Source organism: Thunnus albacares, chromosome 3, assembly GCF_914725855.1.
Source record: "Thunnus albacares chromosome 3, fThuAlb1.1, whole genome shotgun sequence".
Taxonomy (NCBI): domain Eukaryota; kingdom Metazoa; phylum Chordata; class Actinopteri; order Scombriformes; family Scombridae; genus Thunnus; species Thunnus albacares.
The window spans coordinates 549,676-570,998 of record NC_058108.1 but is presented as its reverse complement, the minus strand read 5'-3'; the positions used below and the strand labels follow the sequence as shown (position 1 = coordinate 570,998).

General features: G+C 43.2%; 1 protein-coding gene across 11 annotated transcripts in view; it reads left to right on the top strand.

The window, feature by feature from the left end:
* kdm4c (lysine (K)-specific demethylase 4C) overlaps nucleotides 1-21,018 on the top strand; it is a 31,511-nt gene extending 10,493 nt beyond the window's left edge. The window contains exons 10-24 of one of the 11 annotated variants that reach the window (XM_044345571.1): nucleotides 1,636-1,889; nucleotides 2,113-4,151; nucleotides 4,286-4,397; nucleotides 5,551-5,732; nucleotides 7,677-7,920; nucleotides 10,041-10,117; nucleotides 10,648-10,703; nucleotides 10,826-10,934; nucleotides 16,383-16,577; nucleotides 17,335-17,505; nucleotides 19,348-19,467; nucleotides 19,622-19,702; nucleotides 19,812-19,886; nucleotides 20,479-20,571; nucleotides 20,711-21,018. In XM_044345571.1, coding sequence (XP_044201506.1) covers nucleotides 1,636-1,889; nucleotides 2,113-4,151; nucleotides 4,286-4,397; nucleotides 5,551-5,732; nucleotides 7,677-7,920; nucleotides 10,041-10,117; nucleotides 10,648-10,703; nucleotides 10,826-10,934; nucleotides 16,383-16,577; nucleotides 17,335-17,505; nucleotides 19,348-19,467; nucleotides 19,622-19,702; nucleotides 19,812-19,886; nucleotides 20,479-20,571; nucleotides 20,711-20,878 — 3,976 coding nt within the window. In that variant the 3' untranslated portion in view covers nucleotides 20,879-21,018. Of the gene's footprint in view, nucleotides 1-1,635; nucleotides 1,890-2,112; nucleotides 4,161-4,285; nucleotides 4,398-5,550; nucleotides 5,733-7,676; nucleotides 7,921-10,040; nucleotides 10,118-10,647; nucleotides 10,704-10,825; nucleotides 10,935-16,382; nucleotides 16,578-17,334; nucleotides 17,506-19,347; nucleotides 19,468-19,621; nucleotides 19,703-19,811; nucleotides 19,887-20,478; nucleotides 20,572-20,710 lie in introns of all 11 variants that reach the window. The other 10 variants (XM_044345572.1, XM_044345570.1, XM_044345569.1 and 7 more) reach the window with 10 other exon arrangements.
* Nucleotides 21,019-21,323: the final 305 nt, after the last annotated feature.

Sequence of the window (21,323 nt, the reverse complement as noted above, 5' to 3'; positions counted from 1 at the left end):
AAACTCCTTCTCATTAGTGACACCGATGGCCGTTAATTGAGCTGCTTTCAGCATCCTGTTGCTTGTAAATGTTTTTACTCCGTCAGCGTGAGCAAGCGATGGTGCGAGACTATCACAGGTGATGTCTTTTTCCTCGCTTACGCTTCTCATAATAACATAAAAGATCTCTAACGTTGTGTTGCGCCGTGCTTCCGCAAAGCATCTCTCACTCCCAGTAAGTCAGCCCCGGACCTGCTGTACACGTGCACACTCACACACAAACAGACACGCAGAGCAAATGCACAGAGGCTCCTGCTTCGCTGTGAGAGTCAATGCACGCTACCCAACCCGCAAAAATATGCGCTAATCAACCACCCGAACCCGACCCAACCTGCAAACTGCCAACTGTGTTTACAAACCGTATTACTAGACTCCGGGAGGCTCAGGGAGCTGCGGCTGAGGAGAAACATGCTGCGGTTTTGTTATGAAATGTGTGCTGGTCGACCAGAGACAGTGATAGCTGGCGTGGTTAGGCAGCTAGCTACCAGCCAACCTGATGGGGAACAGAGCTGGAGAGCTAATATCTGCAGGGTGTTTCTAGTCGGATAAGTTAACACAGTTTGTTGACGTTAACGGGAGAAAGGCGAGGCACTCAGGAGCACATCACAGCCAAAACATCACATCCTTTGAATTTTCGCGGAAAAACCGGCCCAAGTCCTTCACATAGAAATCAGTCCACAGACTGTTACAGGCAGCCGAGAAAGTCAGGGAATGTCTCTTCTTTTAAGTTGCGTTACAACCCGTTTACTCACCGGCAATAAAAAACTATCAATACATGAACATATAGAGCCTTTAAGACAGTTGGTCTGCTGCTGCTTATAGTGTTAGAGGGGTTTAAATCTGGAGCAGAAGTGGTGGAACCTTCGATGTAAAAGTATAGTTTTGTCCTCTGTCACCTCTGATGTTTCTTCTAAACTGTCTGCTAAATGTAAGACAACAGCCAGCAGCTGGTTAGCTTAGCTAAGCATAAAAACTGGACCACTGCCTGGACAACACCTCTAAAGCTCACAAATTAACACATTATATCTGGTTTGTTTAATCCGTAGACAAAGCAAAATGTAAAAAACGACAATATGCCTGTTTATGGGGTGCATAAATAGGAGGTATGAATTAATGCTGCTGCAGTTACTGTCCGATCCAAAAGGTGACGTAAGGTAATGTTTCTGATTAAAACTACACGTCAGTGAAAGAACTGCTTCCCCTTGTAGACCTGGTTGATGTGATTAAGTGAGTTTGTGAGAGAATTGAGCTGATTTGCATTTAATAAAAATACAGTTTTATAGTTAATGACTACACAGTGATAGGGCATTATATTTATAACTTATTCCACTCCTCATTGGTGTCATTAAAGACAGACAACTGAAATGTTGTATCAGGACAGTATTAAAACCTTGGTGCCTGTGTCGGTGACCGTTGTGTGTTGGCTGCTGATTCAATATATGTGGCCAGAAATATCTGGCAACCGCAAATGTCAAACACCCTCATCTCCAAAGTCACAAAATTCCACATTGCCTTCATTGCTTTTCAGTGTTAATCAGAGTTTTAAGCTCTTCTTCTTCTTCTTCTTCTTTGATCCCTCCCTCTCTTTTCCTACAGCAGCACCCACTCTCGAATGCGCTCCAAGCGTCTCAGAACCACAGAGGAGCCCGTCGGACTGGATGGCAGCTCGGCTCTGAGCGGCAGCAAGAGGAAAGGCCTGGGTGGTCCGCCTGGGCCCAAGGTGCGAAGGTCTGTAGCAGGGCCGGCCTGCAGGGCAGAAAAGGTGGAGGAAGAGGAGATAGAGGAGAAAAAAGAAGGCAGGGAAGCTGAGTCAAAGCACAACCAGAATCATAACTCTGCTCAGCTTTCTGGTAAGAGACTCTAGAAGGTATTTGAGACTTTGGATATCACTTTGATCTAAAGAGTGAACAAACTTGGCTGGCAGTGAGTGCATGTGTGTCTTCTGTGCATGATTGAAACAGTGTGTCTGAGTGTCTGCAGTATCTTCCTGTATTCACTTCACTGAGAAACATTTTTATACTCCTTGTGTATATTGCATATCACTCATTGTATTTGTACCTTTATCCTCTACAGGTGCTTGCAGACAGATGTGTGTGGTCAAGGTGAATCGAGTAGAGAGTAACAGTTTGGGCTTTTCTAGCGTGGATCCCAAAAACTCCTGCTCCAGCTCCTGTCCCTCCCCTGCCTCACCAGTAAAAAATGAGCTAAAGGTGGAGACAGACACTCATATTGACCCTCAACACCTCTCAGGGTCAGGGGTCACAAGCAGGACTCCTGAAGGACTCAGACATTGGCCTGAGGCTACACAGATGCATCCGGGAATTAATGAGCCAAGGTGTTGCTCTCCTGAACCACAAGACCTCTCAACCTCTCAGGATTGCTCTACCAGGGCTGCTCCCCTGGAGGCCTCTGAACTCAGCTCATCTTCCCACACAACAAACACACAGATGGACTTGTGTCCTCCTGAGTCTGAAGCTCAGACATCTAGTTCCTCATGTCGAGAAGACTCTTTAAGCCTAGCACCAAACACTGAGAGCAGTATGGACACAGGTACTGAGAACCACACTAACAACACTGCTAAAGCAGAGAAAATGGACACTGCTGACTCAAAACATATCAATCCACACTCCACTACAGAAGCACTTTATGATCTCAAAACTGAGCCAGTAGAGGGGGGTAGTTGCACACCATGTGGCCCTTCTTCCTCTTCAGGACACAGTTGCAGTTTAGAAAACAGCAGCACTGAGGAAAGTATTTTCCCTCCTCTGCTACAGAGGAATGCAGGGGATATGCCACATCTCACTCCTGAGCCAGCAGATAAGGTTGGAATCTGTCCATTACCTCCCGTACTGACCCAAGAGATGCCCTCCCTCACCCCCGCTGACGATGGGTTAACTGACGGCCCGAAATCTAGAACGTACACTCACCAGGTTGCACCTGTGCTTCAGCGGGAGACGCCAGCTGGCTCCCCATCTTCACACGGAGCCAAACAGGAGGAGACAGACACTGACTTAATCATGTCAAAAGAATCTTTTAGTGCAGAACACGCCAACAACTGGCATTTAGATTCGCCGTATAATTGTGACGGGACAGCGGTGTCTGGTTTAGAACGTAGCACAGCTCATTTAACTAGCAATGCTATGCACAAAATAACATCTGGTGGCGTCCAGGAAATGCTAATAATGCCAGAAATTGCTGCAGTAAAAGATCACACAAAGCTAGAAAATCTTAGTCCTGGACAGAATGATGCCTCCTCTCGCCATCTCGTTCAGAGCGTTGCACCTCAAACAGAGCAGCAGTCCAGTTTAGCCGAGTTAACAAGTAAAGATAACTCCAGGGACTCAGCTCAAAGTGCATTCAGTCTAAGAAGCACTGGCTCTCTTTTGACTGGTACCTCAAACAATAATCCCCAGGCCCCTTCACCTCCGGTATGCACTCAAAACAACAGTCACTCAGCGTTACAACTCCAGCACACTACATACTCCCCTTCACATTGTACCTCATACATAGAACCCAAACCCTTCTCCAGCAGCATTTGGAAAAACTTCAACTCCCAGGGTCCTGCAGTAGTCATCCAGAGTCTCAACCCAGAACTCCCCTCTGACTTCACCCATGACCCCTTACCTTACACCATGTGGACTCAACCACAGTGCAAAGAGGTCACAGACCTGGAGGACCCAGGACAAGACCTCCGTGAGTCAGAGAACCAGGAGGAGGAAGCTGGGCCTCTGACCTGGGCCCAGCTCGAGCCCACATCTTTAGTTTCAGTCGGTGCTGTGGAGCCCCTGGGGCTTTGTGGAGATTATGAGCTCCACAGAGGGGAAACAGAGGGGGCTGAAGCCCTTTCCCTGTGCAGGGAGCTGGGGAGACAGAGGGAGACAGAGGAGAGTCTGCACTCAGACGCTGCTGTTTCACCCCTAGTGATGGGAGTAGGAGAACAGGACGGGGTGTCCGATATGGAAGAAGGGGGGTCTGATGGTGAAGAGGCGGAGCAGCAAAGTAGTGCCAAGGGGGAGACCAGTAGTGACTCATCTGACGAAGAGGAGGAAGAGGAGGAGGAAAATGATACAAGCAACTACGAGTGTGATGAATCAGGCCTGGAACCTGGGGAGGTTTGTGCTGTGAGTGTTTTGTCTTGTCCACACACAGTCAAACACACATTCAGTCTTTTGCTCAAACCTTCTGTACAAGTTCTATCTAGATTATTTACACTCTAATAGCTTGAAATGATGCCTGTTTCTGCCAGTACCCTGCCCTGTCAGTGAAGAGGACCACTAAGAGCTGGCGCCACCCACTCAGGAAACCTACTGCAAGGGCCGTACCCACCGCTGTCAAACAACAGGCTGCCAGTGATGATGGTGGGCATAATTAAACTCACACACACACACACACACACACACAGTTCATTGAAAGGTACGACTAGGCTTTAACCTTAAAAAACAAACCCCACAGCGTTCAGACAGTGACACATGCGCACAATGAAAGCCAAGAGCCAGGCTCATTTCAATAAAAACCCTGGGACATTTCCTGTTGTGGTTTGAGCTGCAGAGTGAGTGACACCAGGCCAGAAACCATGATCCTTCTGACTTCTGGTGGTGGTTGCATAGCAGTGAACCAGAATACAGTTGCCATAACAATTACTTTTTTTTTTCTTATACCAAGTGGGTTTTTAAACCAAAACTCAATTTTGAATTGTCTTAAAAATCATAACTTTTTCTTTAGTTAGCATGAAAGCAGAGTGAAGAGGATGGACTTTGTTGCCTTGATGCTGTTAACAACAGATTTTTAAATGTTTAGTAATGTCAGGTAACATTTGTGTTCTCCCACACTGAAGCTTTTTTATTAATGTTGGTCCGTTCCACTCTGCGGTCCCCTCTTCCCCTCCTCATTTTTCACATTTTATGTCCCCCCAAATGATTCCTCTGACGTCAATGCGCACATAAACCCAACAGATTTAACTCTTAGGCCTACCACAGTAAAATGACCCAGTGATAGATACTCTATTTGTTTTCATGGTTTTAACAGGGAGGGAGGAGCGCCCTCAATTAACGACTACTAATGCTCATATACACACAGTTACATTCATCATCTCCATGGTTGTGATGAAGGATGAATTATTCAGCAGCCATTTTAGTTGTTTACTCCTGAGTAAGAAATGACCACGGCTTTGAGAAGCCTATTTTATGATGATGAGTGTTCTTAATCATTTTGGGCAATTTCATAAACAGACAGGCTCCTATCATTGAAACTGTTTTTCAGGTCACTGGAGGAAATTGTCACCACTGTGGATGAATTAGATCTGACTTAGCTGCAAGTCTATTGTGAGAGTGATATATGCTGTGTTTTTGATATTCAGGTCACTATTGTTACAGATTCTGAATAAGCTTAATTAACAAACTACCAGACAAGAGATTGGTAGTCGCTGTTGCATGAATCATCATTTAGGCTGAAGTAAAAGAAGCACCAGCTGGTAATTGCAAGGTTGTGAGGCTTTATTTTGTCTTCACTTAGAGCCCCCTGAAGCAAGCCTGGCAGAGGAGGAGGAGCCTGAAATGGAAGCGTGGGCGAAGCCCCTCGTCTACCTGTGGCAGAGCAGGAAGAGCTCCTTCACAGCAGAGAGGGAGTACAATGCTCACGCAGCCACCATGCAGCCATACTGTGCTGTGTGCACGCTCTTCATGCCCTACTATCAGGTGAGGAGGAGTTTAGCACAAATATATGACCAGTGTCATTTGGTGGATGCTTGTATCCAAAATACGTCACATTTCCATTAGTGCATACATTTATTGCAACATGGCCCCCATGAGGACGTATACAGACTCAAGCGTAAACACACCTTAAATATGATTTCACTGTATTTTCTAGTCACTGAGCTGAAGATGGAGAAATCAATACCAGCAGCTCAGATACAGCTGGACTCTTTGCTGCTGCCCCTTAAAGGATATGGCTAGTGATTTTCTATATTTTTGTTATTGTCAACAAATCTCATGTGCAGAGCCAGAGCCTAGTGCAGCAGTGTGCTTCACTGACGTGTTTTTAATAGTTTTTTTTGATAACAATGGAGGTCTACGGCACAGAGGAATAAGATATATCAGGCTTTGGATACACACACACAATACTTGTAAGTAGGATCAGTTCATTGTTGGTTTGGCTCTGCACATGAGCTTTGTTGACAATAGGAAACATATACAAAATCACCAGACATATCCTTTTCCATATCTTAATCCTGTCTGTTCCTGAAATAATTACATCCCCTATTACATATACTGGTTTCTGATGAACTGGCTTGTCCTGTAATTTCAGTCCAGTCCGGAGAGACATATCTGGACGTTAATGAAGAAGTAGGAATTAATTTTGTTAACCTGATGGATTAACAACATCAGTCAGTTTATTGAATGAAGGAGAAAGTAAAGATTTAACTGGGTTGTTGTAAAACCATATTAGCCTCGTTACAGGTTTATGTGTGGTGAGATACCAGATACCCAGATACCCAGATACCAGATACCCAGATACCCAGATACCAGATACCAGATACCAGATACCAGATACCAGATACCCAGATACCAGATACTCAGATACCAGATACCAGATACCAGATACCCAGATACCCAGATACCAGATACCAGATACCAGATACCCAGATACCCAGATACCAGATACCAGATACCAGATACCCAGATACCCAGATACCAGATACCCAGATACCCAGATACCAGATACCAGATACCAGATACCAGATACCCAGATACCCAGATACCTGATACCCAGATACCCAGATACCCAGATACCCAGATACCAGATACCAGATACCCAGATACCTGATACCTGATACCTGATACCTGATACCCAGATACCCAGATACCCAGATACCCAGATACCAGATACCCAGATACCAGATACCAGATACCAGATACCAGATACCCAGATACCCAGATACCCAGATACCCAGATACCCAGATACCCAGATACCAGATACCAGATACCAGATACCCAGATACCCAGATACCCAGATACCAGATACCAGATACCAGATACCAGATACCCAGATACCCAGATACCCAGATACCCAGATACCCAGATACCCAGATACCAGATACCAGATACCAGATACCAGATACCAGATACCAGATACCAGATACCCAGATACCAGATACCAGATACCAGATACTCAGATACCAGATACCAGATACCCAGATACCCAGATACCAGATACCAGATACCAGATACCCAGATACCAGATACCCAGATACCCAGATACCCAGATACCCAGATACCAGATACCAGATACCTGCCCTGTTCTTACTGTAAAAGCATAACCTCCATATTCAGAAAGAAATATTCAGGTGCTTTGCTGTTGTCTGTGTTAATAATTAAATCACACTTAAATAATTACTGATAAATAATACTACTATTAAAATGTGATGAAGGTCACTTGCTTTTCCCACAGCTTATCGTTGTCTTATTAGAGAAGCAGCTCCTGTTATTTGCCGCTGGCTAAAATAACATCCGGAGTGACAACCTTTATTATGAGGCAGGAGGTTAAATATTTTATTATCCACCTCCCCTTGTGATATTAATCCTGTCCAATTAGGGCTTAAAAAGAACATGAAAATCACCCTTTTCTTTTCCTCCCATAGGCTGAAGACAAAGCAGAGGACAACAGACCTTTCATAGCTAAGGACACTTCCAGATCCTCCTCTCCCAAGGAGGGCTCCACACGTCCCTGTAGAGGTCTGAGGAGGACCAAGCCCCTGGTCCCAGAGATCTGCTTTTCATTCCGGGAGCAGAACTGCCCTCCGACTCCCACAAACCCTCTGCTGCAGGAAGACGGTACCTCCCCTCTGCTCTACTGCCAGGGCTGTTGCCTGCAAGTCCACGCAAGTACGTACGCACCAGAGGAGAGTAGTGTGTGCATGACAGAGAGAGAGAGAGAGAGAGAGAGAGAGAGAGATGAGCCTATGGTTGATACTGGTTATAGTTTTTGAACTTGATAGTGTCTACGTACCACCTACCACACCAAGCCACATTTGTTTGTTTCTACATGTTGTGCTTGTCTCTATGATGTCATTGTAACAGAGTCAGTGGGTTTAAACCTTGACTCACTCTGTCTCAGTACCTCCCCCCGACCCCACTTTCTCTGTGGTTTGGAGTATTTTATTTCCCTCGTCAGCCGAATGAGGGTGAATCCTCTGTCTTCACCACACATACTTCCTGTCCAGAAGCCCCAAGTCAATGCAACATGCCCTCACACACAGTCTTCAAAAACCCCCGAAGCCTTTCTGTATCACTAGAAACACAGAAGCAACACACACACTTTATCTCAATCCTTTATTCACACACATTTTGCCAGTATCCTCAGCTTTCAGTCAGTCTGCTGCTGACATGTGTACACACTTACTTTTGAGAGTCCCAAAGCGTTCTTTCTCACCTACTGTTCCGAATCCGCAGCTTTAAAATGACATTTCTTATCCTTCAGTCAGCTGCAATCCCTCCGACTTTATTGCCATAAGTGTTGATCCCACTTTATGTTGAAGTCTGGAGGGTCTCGCTGTTGCGTATGTGCTTAACTTAAACTGTACATGTTCCTTATGTGTTCAGTTGCTGTGTGTGTGTGTGGATGTCGGGTGGGAGTAGTAGATGAAGTCTATGTCATCTGACACTGATGAAAAAGCCACAAGTTTGGTTTTGAGACCGAACAATAAGTACAAGTTGGCGTTGCTTTCTCTCTGTACTGTTATTTGAACTCGGGGAAAGGAAAGAGAGGTGAGCTTAGATTTGGTTTGGTTTCGTGATGGATAGCGGAGGAAAAGAACAGACATACACACATATACAGACTTTTAAGTGTTTGTTACAAATAAAAAATTCCCCCCAGCTTATGTGTCTAAAGCCTCGAGCCTGTGGATTTTAACCAACTGCCAGCTTTGAAAAAAAATCACATTTGTCTTACTTTTAAATTCCAAAATGTTTTTCTGTGAGAGACCACCAGCACTTTATTTTTTTTCATAAAGTGTTTGTGCTGCACTTACACAAAGTGGCTGTTTTTGTCTGCCGTGTCATGTGGGTTACAGAAGGCAGCGTCAGTGTCTGAAATTAAAGTATATTGTCACGCCGGTGTAGAGCTGCACACAACAGCGGAATCAGATTTGGCTGTTTTCATATAGACTATCTGTCAATCAGGAAACTCATTGAGTCTCAGTGATGATTTCGACCATATTAACGCAGCAACAGAGTCATGGGAACATTCTTTAGCAGCTGAATATGATGCAAGATTTGAATTGTGTCCTACTGGAATAACTGACATAAAACGTCGGGTCTGCATATGGATTTATCAGAATAATGAGACAACACACATGTATTTCTGTTTAAATGTCCTAATTATTTTACTTCATTTTAAACATTAAAAACATGTAAATGAATAAACAAATGAAACAGTTTAAGATAAATTCACAGCATTGTCCGCAATGAAATAATAACTTCCCGTCTTCAACAGGAAGTTATTAGTCTTATTTATTACAACTACTTGACTTGAAGAATCTCAGTCGATTGAGATGCTTCAACTCATTGACTTTCGGGGGGGCGGGGGGGGCGGGGGGGGGGTCAGTGCAGGTCTGGCATGGCTGTAGCAGCTGCTGCTGCTCTTTGATATGCAGATGAACACACAAACCCATCAGATGCATTTAAAGACAAAGATGTAGATGTGCAGCACCTCCTCCTGGTGTAACCATAGAGATCTCAGTTTCCACATAGTCTGCAATACTGTGCTTTTTTTTTTTTCTGCATGGAACGGTGCCACCTTTCTGCTGATAATTAGTGGAAACAATGTGGATGTGGCGTTTTCGATTGACGTAGCATTTGCTATCAAGTTTGCTGTTCTCTGAATGGTTCACTGATGCCGCACACAGACTCAGACTCAAACAGTTCAACAGTTCAGAGTGAAAATCAAGATAGAAACTCTTACATAGATTTATATTTTCATTTCTAACAATCTCTAATTTCTTTAGGTTGCTATGGTGTTCCTGCAGATGACGTCAGCGAACAGTGGTCATGTGATCGCTGCACAGAAGGAAGCTTTACGGCGGTAAGAACATTTACACACAGTCCCCTGTGTGATGTCACCCGGCCTTCATGTTATCTTCATGAATTGTGTTTTGATAGATTATTAAATTAGCTTATTTAGTTTATCATTTCTCAGATAGACCTTCCAGCCCTCCGCATCTCTTCCTCTAGAAAATAAAAGCTGTAAACTGTGTTACAGTTCATGATGTGATTATTTAAACAAATATGACCGTAGTCTCTCTCACCAGTGATGTCAGTGCCACCGTTTCTCAAATTAAAGACAGAATTTCCCATAATCCTCATTTTTGGTCTCACAACGATGTTGCTATTTGTTTGCATTGTTGCGTAGTACCTGGCTTTACTGATGAATAAATGTAAACATTGACTCACTGTGAGATACCTTTAACTACATTTATACTGAAAGAACAACTGTTACAACAGTTTTTTTTCTTTTCTTAAGATAAAACAACTCTATATTCCCCATGAATCTGACCCAGAACTGCATGCAGTGCAGAGATGATAAATCTCTGTCGTCTCCTTTTGTTTCCTCAGGAATGCTGTCTCTGTAACCTCAGAGGTGGAGCTCTGAAGAAAACCCAAAACGACAAGTGAGACAAGCTTTTGTTCTGTGATTAGCGCTGCGTACTCATCTCTGATCTGACAGATGAATGAATAGTCTGTGTCTTAATCATCCTAATGTATTAATTTGTTTATTTGTGTGTGTGTGTAGATGGGCCCATGTGATGTGTGCAGTAGCACTACCAGAGGCGAGGTTCAGCAACGAAGCCAAGAGGGGTCCCATTGACACCAGTAGGATCCCCATGCAGCGATACAAACTGGTGAGAAGACAAACACACACACACACACACACACACACACACACACACACACACACACACACACACACACACACAGATGCAGTGCTGGTATTCCCCAGGTCCTTGAGGACTGGCTCGGTCTAATTAATGAAGTGTTCACAGTTCTAATTAACAATGTGAGACGAACATGCCCGCAATCAAAGCTAGATAATTAACCACTGGTGGGTGGGATTGGGGGGGTTTGTGTGTGTGTGCTGGGTGTTTGCCTTTACATGTGTGGGCGTGTGTGTGTGTGTGTGTGTGTGTGTGTGTGTGTGTGTGTATGTTTGCTTAATGAGAGAGCTGCAGTGTGTCTCAGCAGACCTGACATGGTACCACTATAGTTAGCTCTGTGCTGCAGGCACCATGATAGCTCAGCAGAAAGCAAAGTGTTGGAGAAGGTACAACACGAGATGGATAACAGAGATGAACACTGCCTGTCCATTCACAGCCTCCATTATTGTCATTATCAGCAGTGAGAGTTGCATACAAAGGGAAGCTTGAGCTTTAGAAGAAGCATATAGTTTATGATTGATCAGGACATGAGTTGGAACTCCGTTTGCTTTCCTAAGATAACAATAAAAGAGCTGAGAGTGGCAGTGTAGCTGTGTTTGACTGTAAATATACTGAGCTAAAACAAATACAATCTAATGACCCTGCTATAAATTCTGCCTTCATGAAGGTTGTAATGTTCAGTTTTTGTTGGTCGTTTTGGACGCTGCAGTTGTATTTTATTGTCTTACACTGAAAGGTGCTTCTAATATTTACTCCACCTTCGCAACACAATACTATAAAGTTGAATATGGTTGAGTGTACCTAATTAACTTGCAACTGAGTGTATAATCTTCAACTTCAAAATGCAAAGATCATACTTTAATTTGAAAGAAGCAGCCACACGAGGTTCCTGTATGAGTGCTGAAAATACTGCTGCACTTTCAATGAGTAGGGACACAAAGTTTGTGGACACAGTGACATTACCCACAGGGGTATTTACAAGGATATGGTTCATATCTGTTCACACCACACTGAAATTAAGCTCATTTAGATGTGACAGCATAAACCACAATGACAGTTTCCATATCCATGAGCCCAAATCTGAACAAAATGAAAATTGTAGTTGAGACTAGAAAGGCGGGGCGCTCATAAAAAGCCCTCGGTGATGATTGCAAGGAACAGAGAATATAGAGAATGTAGTAAATTGTTTTCAGTTTGTCAGTGCAGTTTTTTTTCGTGACACCACATATGAACTTTCTAGCAACACAGCTGAACAGCTGAAATGAATGCCCAACTATATATACAGTATATTTAATGTATTGCTTCTTGTGTTTCTGATCTGAAGATGTTTCTATGACAGCAATCTGTTTGCTGACACGACACACAAAGTTTTTTCACTAATGAACACGCTGACACAAGTACTTTTTCGATGGTCTTGTGTTTTAGTTGATGACAAAACAGATGGGCCTCTTTGAAAACAACCTATTTCACTTCTAAATGAAGATAAAACATGAAATAAATAATCTCGTTTCCATCACGCAAACTGTAGCTCAAAAAAAAAAAGATTTCCAGTTCTGTGGAGACGTTGTGCCATGTTGGTACCATGTTGGTACCACGTTGGTACCATGTTGGTGCCATGTTGGTGCCATGTTGGTACCACGTTGGTGCCATGTTGGTGCCACGTTGGTACCACGTTGGTGCCATGTTGGTACCATGTTGGTGCCACGTTGGTGCCACGTTGGTGCCATGTTGGTGCCATGTTGGTACCATGTTGGTACCATGTTGGTGCCATGTTGGTACCAACATGGTACCAACATGGTACCATGTTGGTACCATGTTGGTGCCATGTTGGTGCCATGTTGGTGCCATGTTGGTACCATGTTGGTGCCATGTTGGTACCATGTTGGTGCCACGTTGGTGCCACGTTGGTGCCACGTTGGTGCCACGTTGGTGCCACGTTGGTGCCATGTTGGTACCATGTTGGTACCATGTTGGTGCCATGTTGGTACCATGTTGGTGCCATGTTGGTGCCATGTTGGTGCCATGTTGGTGCCACGTTGGTGCCACGTTGGTACCACGTTGGTGCCATGTTGGTGCCACGTTGGTGCCACGTTGGTGCCACGTTGGTGCCACGTTGGTGCCACGTTGGTGCCATGTTGGTGCCACGTTGGTGCCATGTTGGTACCATGTTGGTGCCATGTTGGTGCCATGTTGGTACCATGTTGGTACCACGTTGGTGCCACGTTGGTGCCATGTTGGTGCCATGTTGGTATCATGTTGGTGCCATGTTGGTGAGACAGAGTTTATATGAACTGATGTTTAAACTGAGGAAGATCTTTCTTTTGTCCGATCCATCATTTGTATGTTCACTGCGTTTTGAGCCACGTGTTTTGAAGCTCGCATTGGACCCATCGCCCCTGCAGCAGCTCAGCACATTCATAATTTACTATCACCCAACACACACACACGCACGCACACAAGCGGGCACACATACACATTCATAATTTACTGTGGGAATGTTCTTAACGCATGGCTCAACACAGGCACCCAAATACACCTCAGAGAAGGCACAAGCATGGTGAAAAGTGGGTTAGACTCACACACACATTAAAATATAAAACCATGCTAACGTTCTCACACTATTTTATCTTCTCATACACAGATGTTGTTTTTCTAGCAAGAAATGTCCATAAATACTGATTTACGCACACACAGGCCCCTACATGCACAGGGCATGTTGCATGCCAGTCAGAATCTTGTCATGCTGGCCTCAATAGGTGGACGAGACAGTCAGGCCAGTTCATCAGCACACTGCTGTCCATAATGGAGGAGGTATGGGGGGAAAAAGCTTTATGAAATGTAGGCCAAGTTAGTCACCAAGAAAAGCAGCGAGTGAAAGTCCCGCAGATCAGAAATAGAGGAGCCATGAAGCAATAAAGGCTTTATTAACAGAAAAAAAGGATCAAGTGAAGGATTTTCATCACCCACTTTAAATGAAGCATTCACATTACCTCTCCGGGTTTCCTTGCAAGAAGAAAAGAGGACTTTTCCGAGAGTCTTTTTGTACACAATACCTCCTGATCCGCTGCTGATATCTGAATTAAGTAGGCTAAGCTGATAATTGTAAAGGTGAAAGCAGCCCTGCTGTAGAGGTTAAATTAAATTAATGCTGTCTAGGTGAACTAATTAGATCAGCTATTGATTTTTCAAAGAAATCAACAGAGGGCATTCATTTCAGAGGCTTTGCTGATAAGGACGGAGACTTTTCAAAAGTTTTGTAGTGGAAACAGCATCACCTTCCTAAGCACCTATCAAATGCTGTGCTATTCTCTCTGTGTAATGAACATTTCCTAGTATATATATACCAGGGGACTGAAACATCTTCAGGAGCTTTTTAATATTGTAATATCTCTATACTCTCACATATGCTGTTCAGACTCATCATGTACTTCCACAGATCTGATAAGACAGAGATATGACAGTTAAGTTCAGTTAGTCATCAGGTCCTTTTTATAGGCATGAATTCATATTTACAAACCAGCTAATTCCCACTTGAGCTCATTTACCGCTGAGACACATCCTCTGGGGAGGTTGTCTATATATAGGCATATTACTGTCAACATGTATGGATATTTCAGTATGGATTCACTGGCTGGAATTAGATTAATGAATAAATTACCTTCAAAGAGACGTGAAACCGCACCGCGAGAGGGAGGAAGACACGGCGAGGAGAAGCTGAGCAGCGTTTCATTAGGAGAGAGTGAAGGAAACGGAGTGAGATGGGAGGTATGGAAACGGGGTGAAAGAGAAATGGGGAGAAGGGTTATAATGGGAGGATGTCGTCATTTTTTCCCCTCAGTGGGAGAGCACGGGATTTGTGGGAGAGGAGGAGGAGGAGGAGAAGGGAGATGCCACAGCGAAGGAAATGGACTTGATGGGCTGCTTGGTGCAGAAAACCGAGGAATGGCCTTAAAAATTTAGGTGTGAGTGTGTTTGTGCATGGATGCATGGCAGTGTTTGTGTGTGTGGGGTGTGTATGTGTATTACACCCACCACTATACAGTTGTGTACTGCTCACAGACCTCAAGTTGGGTGGGGGGGGGGAAAATACCACAACATAGACATTGCAGCGCTGGTTTGTTGTGGAAACCTCAAATGATGTCATCTCATTGGTCTTATTTGAGGGTTTCCTTGTATTGTAGCGGTGAAATAACCGGGGTCTCTCTCTCTCTCTCTCCATCCTCCTTTTATTCTCTAGTATCTACGTTTTGTTTACACCGCAGTATCCAATAACAGAGTGTTGAGCAGATTTCACAGATATGATTATTTGGAGCACATAATGGTTTTCAATGATGTTAGAGCTTCGTGGTGATTCACTTAGTGGTCTTTTGTCTGTAATTGGCTGCCGTTTCTTCTTGAATCCATATTCAAAGTCTCTCAAGTGGAAATACAGATTTTAAGTTCCTCATTTATTATCCCACTCTAAAGACTACATTATTGAAGAAAGTCAGGTTTCCTTCTCTGTAATACAGACACTCCATGACAGTCAGTGTTTTATAGTTTGCAAATTGAAAGTGACAGGAAGAGAAGAGAAGATGTGACAGAAGGTCTTTATCCTCTTTAACCTGTCCTCAGTCAATGTACGCAGATATCCCAGCTGTGCTCAAATCGATAATAAATTCTTCATACTTGCATACTGTGCTTACTGAATTCTTTATACTATTCAGTGTGTACAATGCACCATGAATAATGCACCACATGTGCTTTCATACTTCAGCAGGAGCGATCGGTTGTAAAAACTCAAATAAGAATTTTTCCCACGCATGATGTCATCCTGCTTTAATCTCTGTGTAAATGTCCTTTGAGCAGGACGCCATGTAGGGACCAACGAGGTGAAAAAAACCATTTTGGGATAATTGTTATATTTAAGGGATACGTCTGGTAATATTCTATATTTATTTCATGAAGAGACCAAAACCAACAATGAGTTGATCTACTGAAGTGTTGCCTGTGTAGAGCTGATATAGTTTATTCATCTGTGCTGTAGACTTCTATTGTTATTGTAAATGAGACTCACTGTTGCACTGCTGCTGGAAGTCCTCACTAGAGGATCAAATGGTGAAAATATATTTACTGAAACATGTCCTTAAAACTACAACATCCGTCTGTTCAAAGAAATTATTTCGCTTTTTTTTAAAATGAAATGATATATATGTGAGACATTTTTAAAGATTTTTGCTCCAGTGGGCTCGGGGCTGAGTGCCGCTGGCAGGGAAGGAGAGACAGACTGAGGCGTTGTTGGTTTTGGTCTTTTCATGGGATTTGTTAAATAAATAAGTAGATAAATATCCAGCATTGCCCTTTAAAGAACTTGGACTCAGCTGGTTAGTGTCAGTCTGGTATTGACAGTTTGCTCTGGTCTGCATGTGTTTACAGAAGTGCATCTATTGTCGTAAGCGCTGCGCGGGGAAGCGGCAGGCAGGTGCTTGTATCCAGTGCTCATGTGGCCGGTGTCCCACCTCCTTTCATGTGACCTGTGCCCATGCTGCCGGTGTAATCATGGAGCCTGATGATTGGCCGTATGTCGTGTCAATCACCTGCCATAGACACCAATCACGGAGCTCTTCAGCTGTAAGTTATAGGACAGGTGTTTACTACAGTCAGCTGCTGTCAACTGAATGGACATGGCAATGTGTTGGCATTTTTAGACCCCCGTCAAACTTTGTCACTGGTTAAAGACTGATTGTACACCTACAGCATAGTTAAGTAAAAGCGGACATATGAATGTTGGTCACATTTCTAAAAACACATCTCGGTATATTAGGAGAGAACACGGCACACTGGATGATGTGTAGAGTAAAAAACATTAAACTACACCATTTATTATCTCATTGCTCAGCAGGCGTATCTCTTTCAGATGTGTTATTATTTGCCTCAAAGGGTCGTTTCACATAAATAACAAAAATATATCTTCTCTCATTGACCTCTGCTGGTATCTAGTACTGCAGATACCGTCGTCATGGTTTTATTTGCACGATGCAAACAGTTTACTGTGACGTCTGCGGGTTTCCAGGGACACTAATACTGGAAACAAGCACGACCACTGAATTAAAGAGCAGTTTTTAAAAGCTTTGTGAGCTGCAAATTCCATTCACCTCTACTGTATCCGAGTGGTGGCAGATAAAACCAAAACTAATTGCACGGTTAGATATCACTAGAGATGTCTTTCTGTCATTTATGTAAACTGACCCTTTGAAAGGAAATCAAAGTAACTGTAGTCATCACTTGCCATATAATGATGTAGTATTGTAGAGGAAGCTTGACATTATGCTGTACTAATTGTTCTACATGAGTCTAATCGCTGCTCTTTGCTCTCTTTCTACACTAGAAGCAGCGAGCATGCCAAGCATCTATCTCACTGGGCCAGACGGTGATCTCCAAACACAAGAACCTGCGCTACTACAGCTCCAAGGTCACGCAGATCACGTCCCAGACGTTCTACGAGGTCATGTTTGATGACGGCTCCTTCTCCAACGATACCTACCCCGAGGATATAGTGGTGAGGATTCGTTTAATTAGACTCACGTTCAAGAGGTCACCTCACAGTTGTATGAGGTCGTATCAGACACTAAATATTGGTTCTAAAATGATCATTGCATGAGAGACTACAGGTAAACGTGTTTTAAGGCAGCGCTCCAACTCTTAAGGATATGATGTGACCATATATAATGTCAGATAGAAGGACAGATCTTAAAACAATAGTCAGGTTGTCCGTATGTTCATTGACATCCTGTAATCATTCCTCCATGCAGAGATCCCTTCATAACACACTTTCAATGTATGTGATGGGAAACTAAATCAGTCCTTCTTCTTGTTTTAAGCTAATATGAAGCTTCATCCGTCCAAATGAGTCAAATCAAGTCAATATCTTTCAAAGTTTCTGTCTTTTTAGTGTTAAATTCACTCTTTTTGTTATAATCCCTCCACTGCAGTTGAACAGGAAAACGTTTGTCGAGACTTTAACTGGAAAATATCCACTTCATTGAACTAACTCAGATGGCTGAAGCCTCATTTTACTGTCAGATAACTTTTCAAAACAAGGTTGTGGAGTTTGTCGCTTGCATTTGAAGCACATCTGGAGGAGATGTAATGGTCACTAGTGTTCATGACTGTTGTTTTAAGACAGAACTTCTCTTTTAAGACTAACAAAGTGTCAGATTGATGCAATTATATAAGCAGCTTTTCTATTGTCGTTGTACTAATGAACTGTTGGCGGCTCCGTCTGCACCATGCAGACAACAATATGACTTCCTGCAGAAGGTAATTCTTCATTTATAGAGCTGCTGTATAAGACCTGTATGAGACCTGGCTAAGTGTATTAATTAATCACCTTTCAATCACATTCAAGGTGCTCAAGACCACCACTTTTCACTGCTGGTTGTGTTTGTGCAATTCAAATAAAGCCTCTTAATCTTACCTCATGTTGTGCATCTGAAAACCCAACGTGATTATATAAACTTACTGAAATTACCATGAAAAACACAGATTTCTGAAAAGGCCGTTCACATTGAAGTAGAACATCAGAGGAGTGCTGAGTTGTCATGGTAACAGCAAATAATTACTGACCAATTACTGACTAGATGAGTTGAGTTTGTTCAAGTGATTGTGGTGATGGATATGTCTCAACTGGTGAGTGTAATAGTGTTTCAGAGAAGTGTTTGTGTGTTCCAGCTCCAGTAGGACAGAATATCGTTCAACCAATGAATTCTTACTTAAAAAACTTTAAATAAAACAGTTCAATTGAATTATTTGTTTTACCTACAAACTATATGATGTTGTATAAAACACCAAAATCATGATCAAAATCTAAACTTGGATCATTGATGAATACTTGCTGTTAACATTTGTCATTTCTAATTAATTCATTATCGACCTGTCAGATGTTAATCTGTAGGAGGGATTTAAACATGTCTCTCAGTCTGTGTTTTGTTTATATGTTGCAGCAGCTTAGAAAGTCTTTCAGATGTGAGGAATGTGTTTGTTTTCTCTGTCTGAAGGCTCTCCGTACATTAACATTATACTCATATTATGTCAATGATAAGGTGTTAAAATGATGAGTTTGAAATGTTTGCAGCAGAGCTGGTAAATGATGTACTACAGCAAAAGTAAGCTTATCAAAATGCTCCACTGATTCCAGCAGTAGGATAAAAGGCTCCTGAATGAACCATGACATGAACCTCAATCCAACACTAATCCTCAACCTACGACGAGACTTCTCAAAGTCAGAGCTGCCAAAATGTTCCCACTTTAGATGACCTTTCTTATTTTTGTCTTTTTTGAGGACATGTTAACATCCTCAGGCTCTCACACGCACCAACCGTTATTCTCTTGTATTCTTTAGAGCAGAGATTGTGCAAACTTGGGTCCTCCTGAGGTGGGGGAAGCTGTTCAAGTGAAATGGCCCGATGGCCTCTTCTATGGTGCCAAATACCTCGGATCCAACGTCTCCTACATGTACCAGGTACACACACGTACTGTATTATAGAGAAACTGTGCACAAGCAGCCCGGTTATGCAGATTTAATCATTTTCCTGTGAGTGTTGAATAAAACTTGCAAGCTCAGTTGTGGGTCAGAGCAACACAGCAGTAAACTTGTTGAACTCCCTCAACGTCAGAATCGTTGTGACTCTGCTGACGTCGTCGAGGTCCGCAGGTCTGTGCGTGGAGAGGTGGAGGGAGAGAAGAAGAAAGAGGAGGTGAGGGAGGTGCTAAAGTCATGGTCACTAAACAAGAGGAGTGGAGATGAGATGGAAGATGACGGGAGGGTGAAAAGATAAATATAAAGCAAAATCTATTCACACACAGAGTAAAAGCAGATGGGCAGAGAAAAGAGAGACGTGGAGAGACGAGATACAGCGAGAAGAGGAAGATGAGAAGGAGGTGACAATCTGCATTATTCAAACTCACTGAAATATTCACTAAGCTGAGAGTCATGCGGCTTCCACTTAAAGCTTTATTTAGTTGAGCTGGGAATCAACCATTAGTTATGCACAAATGCATCTGTGATGCACACACTCAGTTTCAGATAGGGCGGATTTTTAGAAAAAGGCTGAACAAGAACTTTCCATTGTCAAGGTGTGTTGAGGTATCAGATAGTTTCAGGCTCTGCGTCAGCGCTCTAACCCACGTCTAACCCACGTCACTGCTTTCTGCTGTCGGCTCAGTGGGCGTTTCCATCTCAACAACCCGCAAAAAAACGCAGACGGAGTCGTCCTGTAAGAAAAACCACTCAAATGTTTCTTCAGTCTTCTGTGATAATAAACTGAATATCTTTGGCTTGTGGACTGTTTCTGTTCGGGAAATGATGATCTACAGTTTTCATCATTTTCTGACACATAAAGACCAACGACTAATTGATCAATTGAGACAATAATCGACAGATTAATCCAAAATAAACATAATATAAATGCAGTTCATGTATTTAAACTGCGTACGGTAGATAACTGCTGAATCTTGTTGTGCTGTCTCTCAGGTGGAGTTTGAGGACGGGTCTCAGGTGCTGGCAAAGAGAGAAGACGTCTATACTTTAGATGAAGACCTACCTAAAAAGGTGAAGCGTAGACTTGTAAGTATTAGACTTAATGGGCAACACATAAACTTAAAAACGTAAAAGTTTAACAACAGCATGAACATGACAGATTATTTCCCTGCCTGGATTGTTTTCTTATTTACTCATCTGCGTTCTTCCACGTCTCCCTCAACAGTCCACCGCCTCAAGCATGCGTTTCCAGGACGCCTTCTTTACCACGCAAGGGGAGAGGAAACGGCAGCGAACACCCAATTCGCGATTCCAGAAAGACTATGTGGCCCTGCCAGGCCTCCGTACAACTGCCAAAAGCACATGGGAGCAACGCAGCCACAAAGGGAAATGAAGTCATGAGGAAGGATCAGTGAGAAATGAATGCACTGAGTTGTCAACAGTGGATGTAGAGGAGAGGTTGTTTGTTTGTTTGTGTGTGTATGTGTGTATGTGTGTGTGTGTGTGTGTGTGTGTGTGTATGTGTGTGTGTGTGTGTGTGTGTGTGTGTGTGTGTGTGTGTGTGTATGTATGTATGTATGTATGTATGTGTGTATGTGTGTGTGTGTGTGTGTATGTGTGTGTGTGTGTGTGTGTGTGTGTGTGTGTGTGTGTGTGTGTGTGTGTGTGTGTGTGTGTGTGTGTCTACTTCCATCTTAACAGCTATTGCCTGGACGACTTCCCTGAATAGATCAGAGGAAATGACGTAAGGGAAAGGGTAATCTGGGTTAGATGGAGGTTCCAACATGTGTGTTTGTACATTATACATCAGTGATTGGTTGGTGGGTGGAGTGACAGGC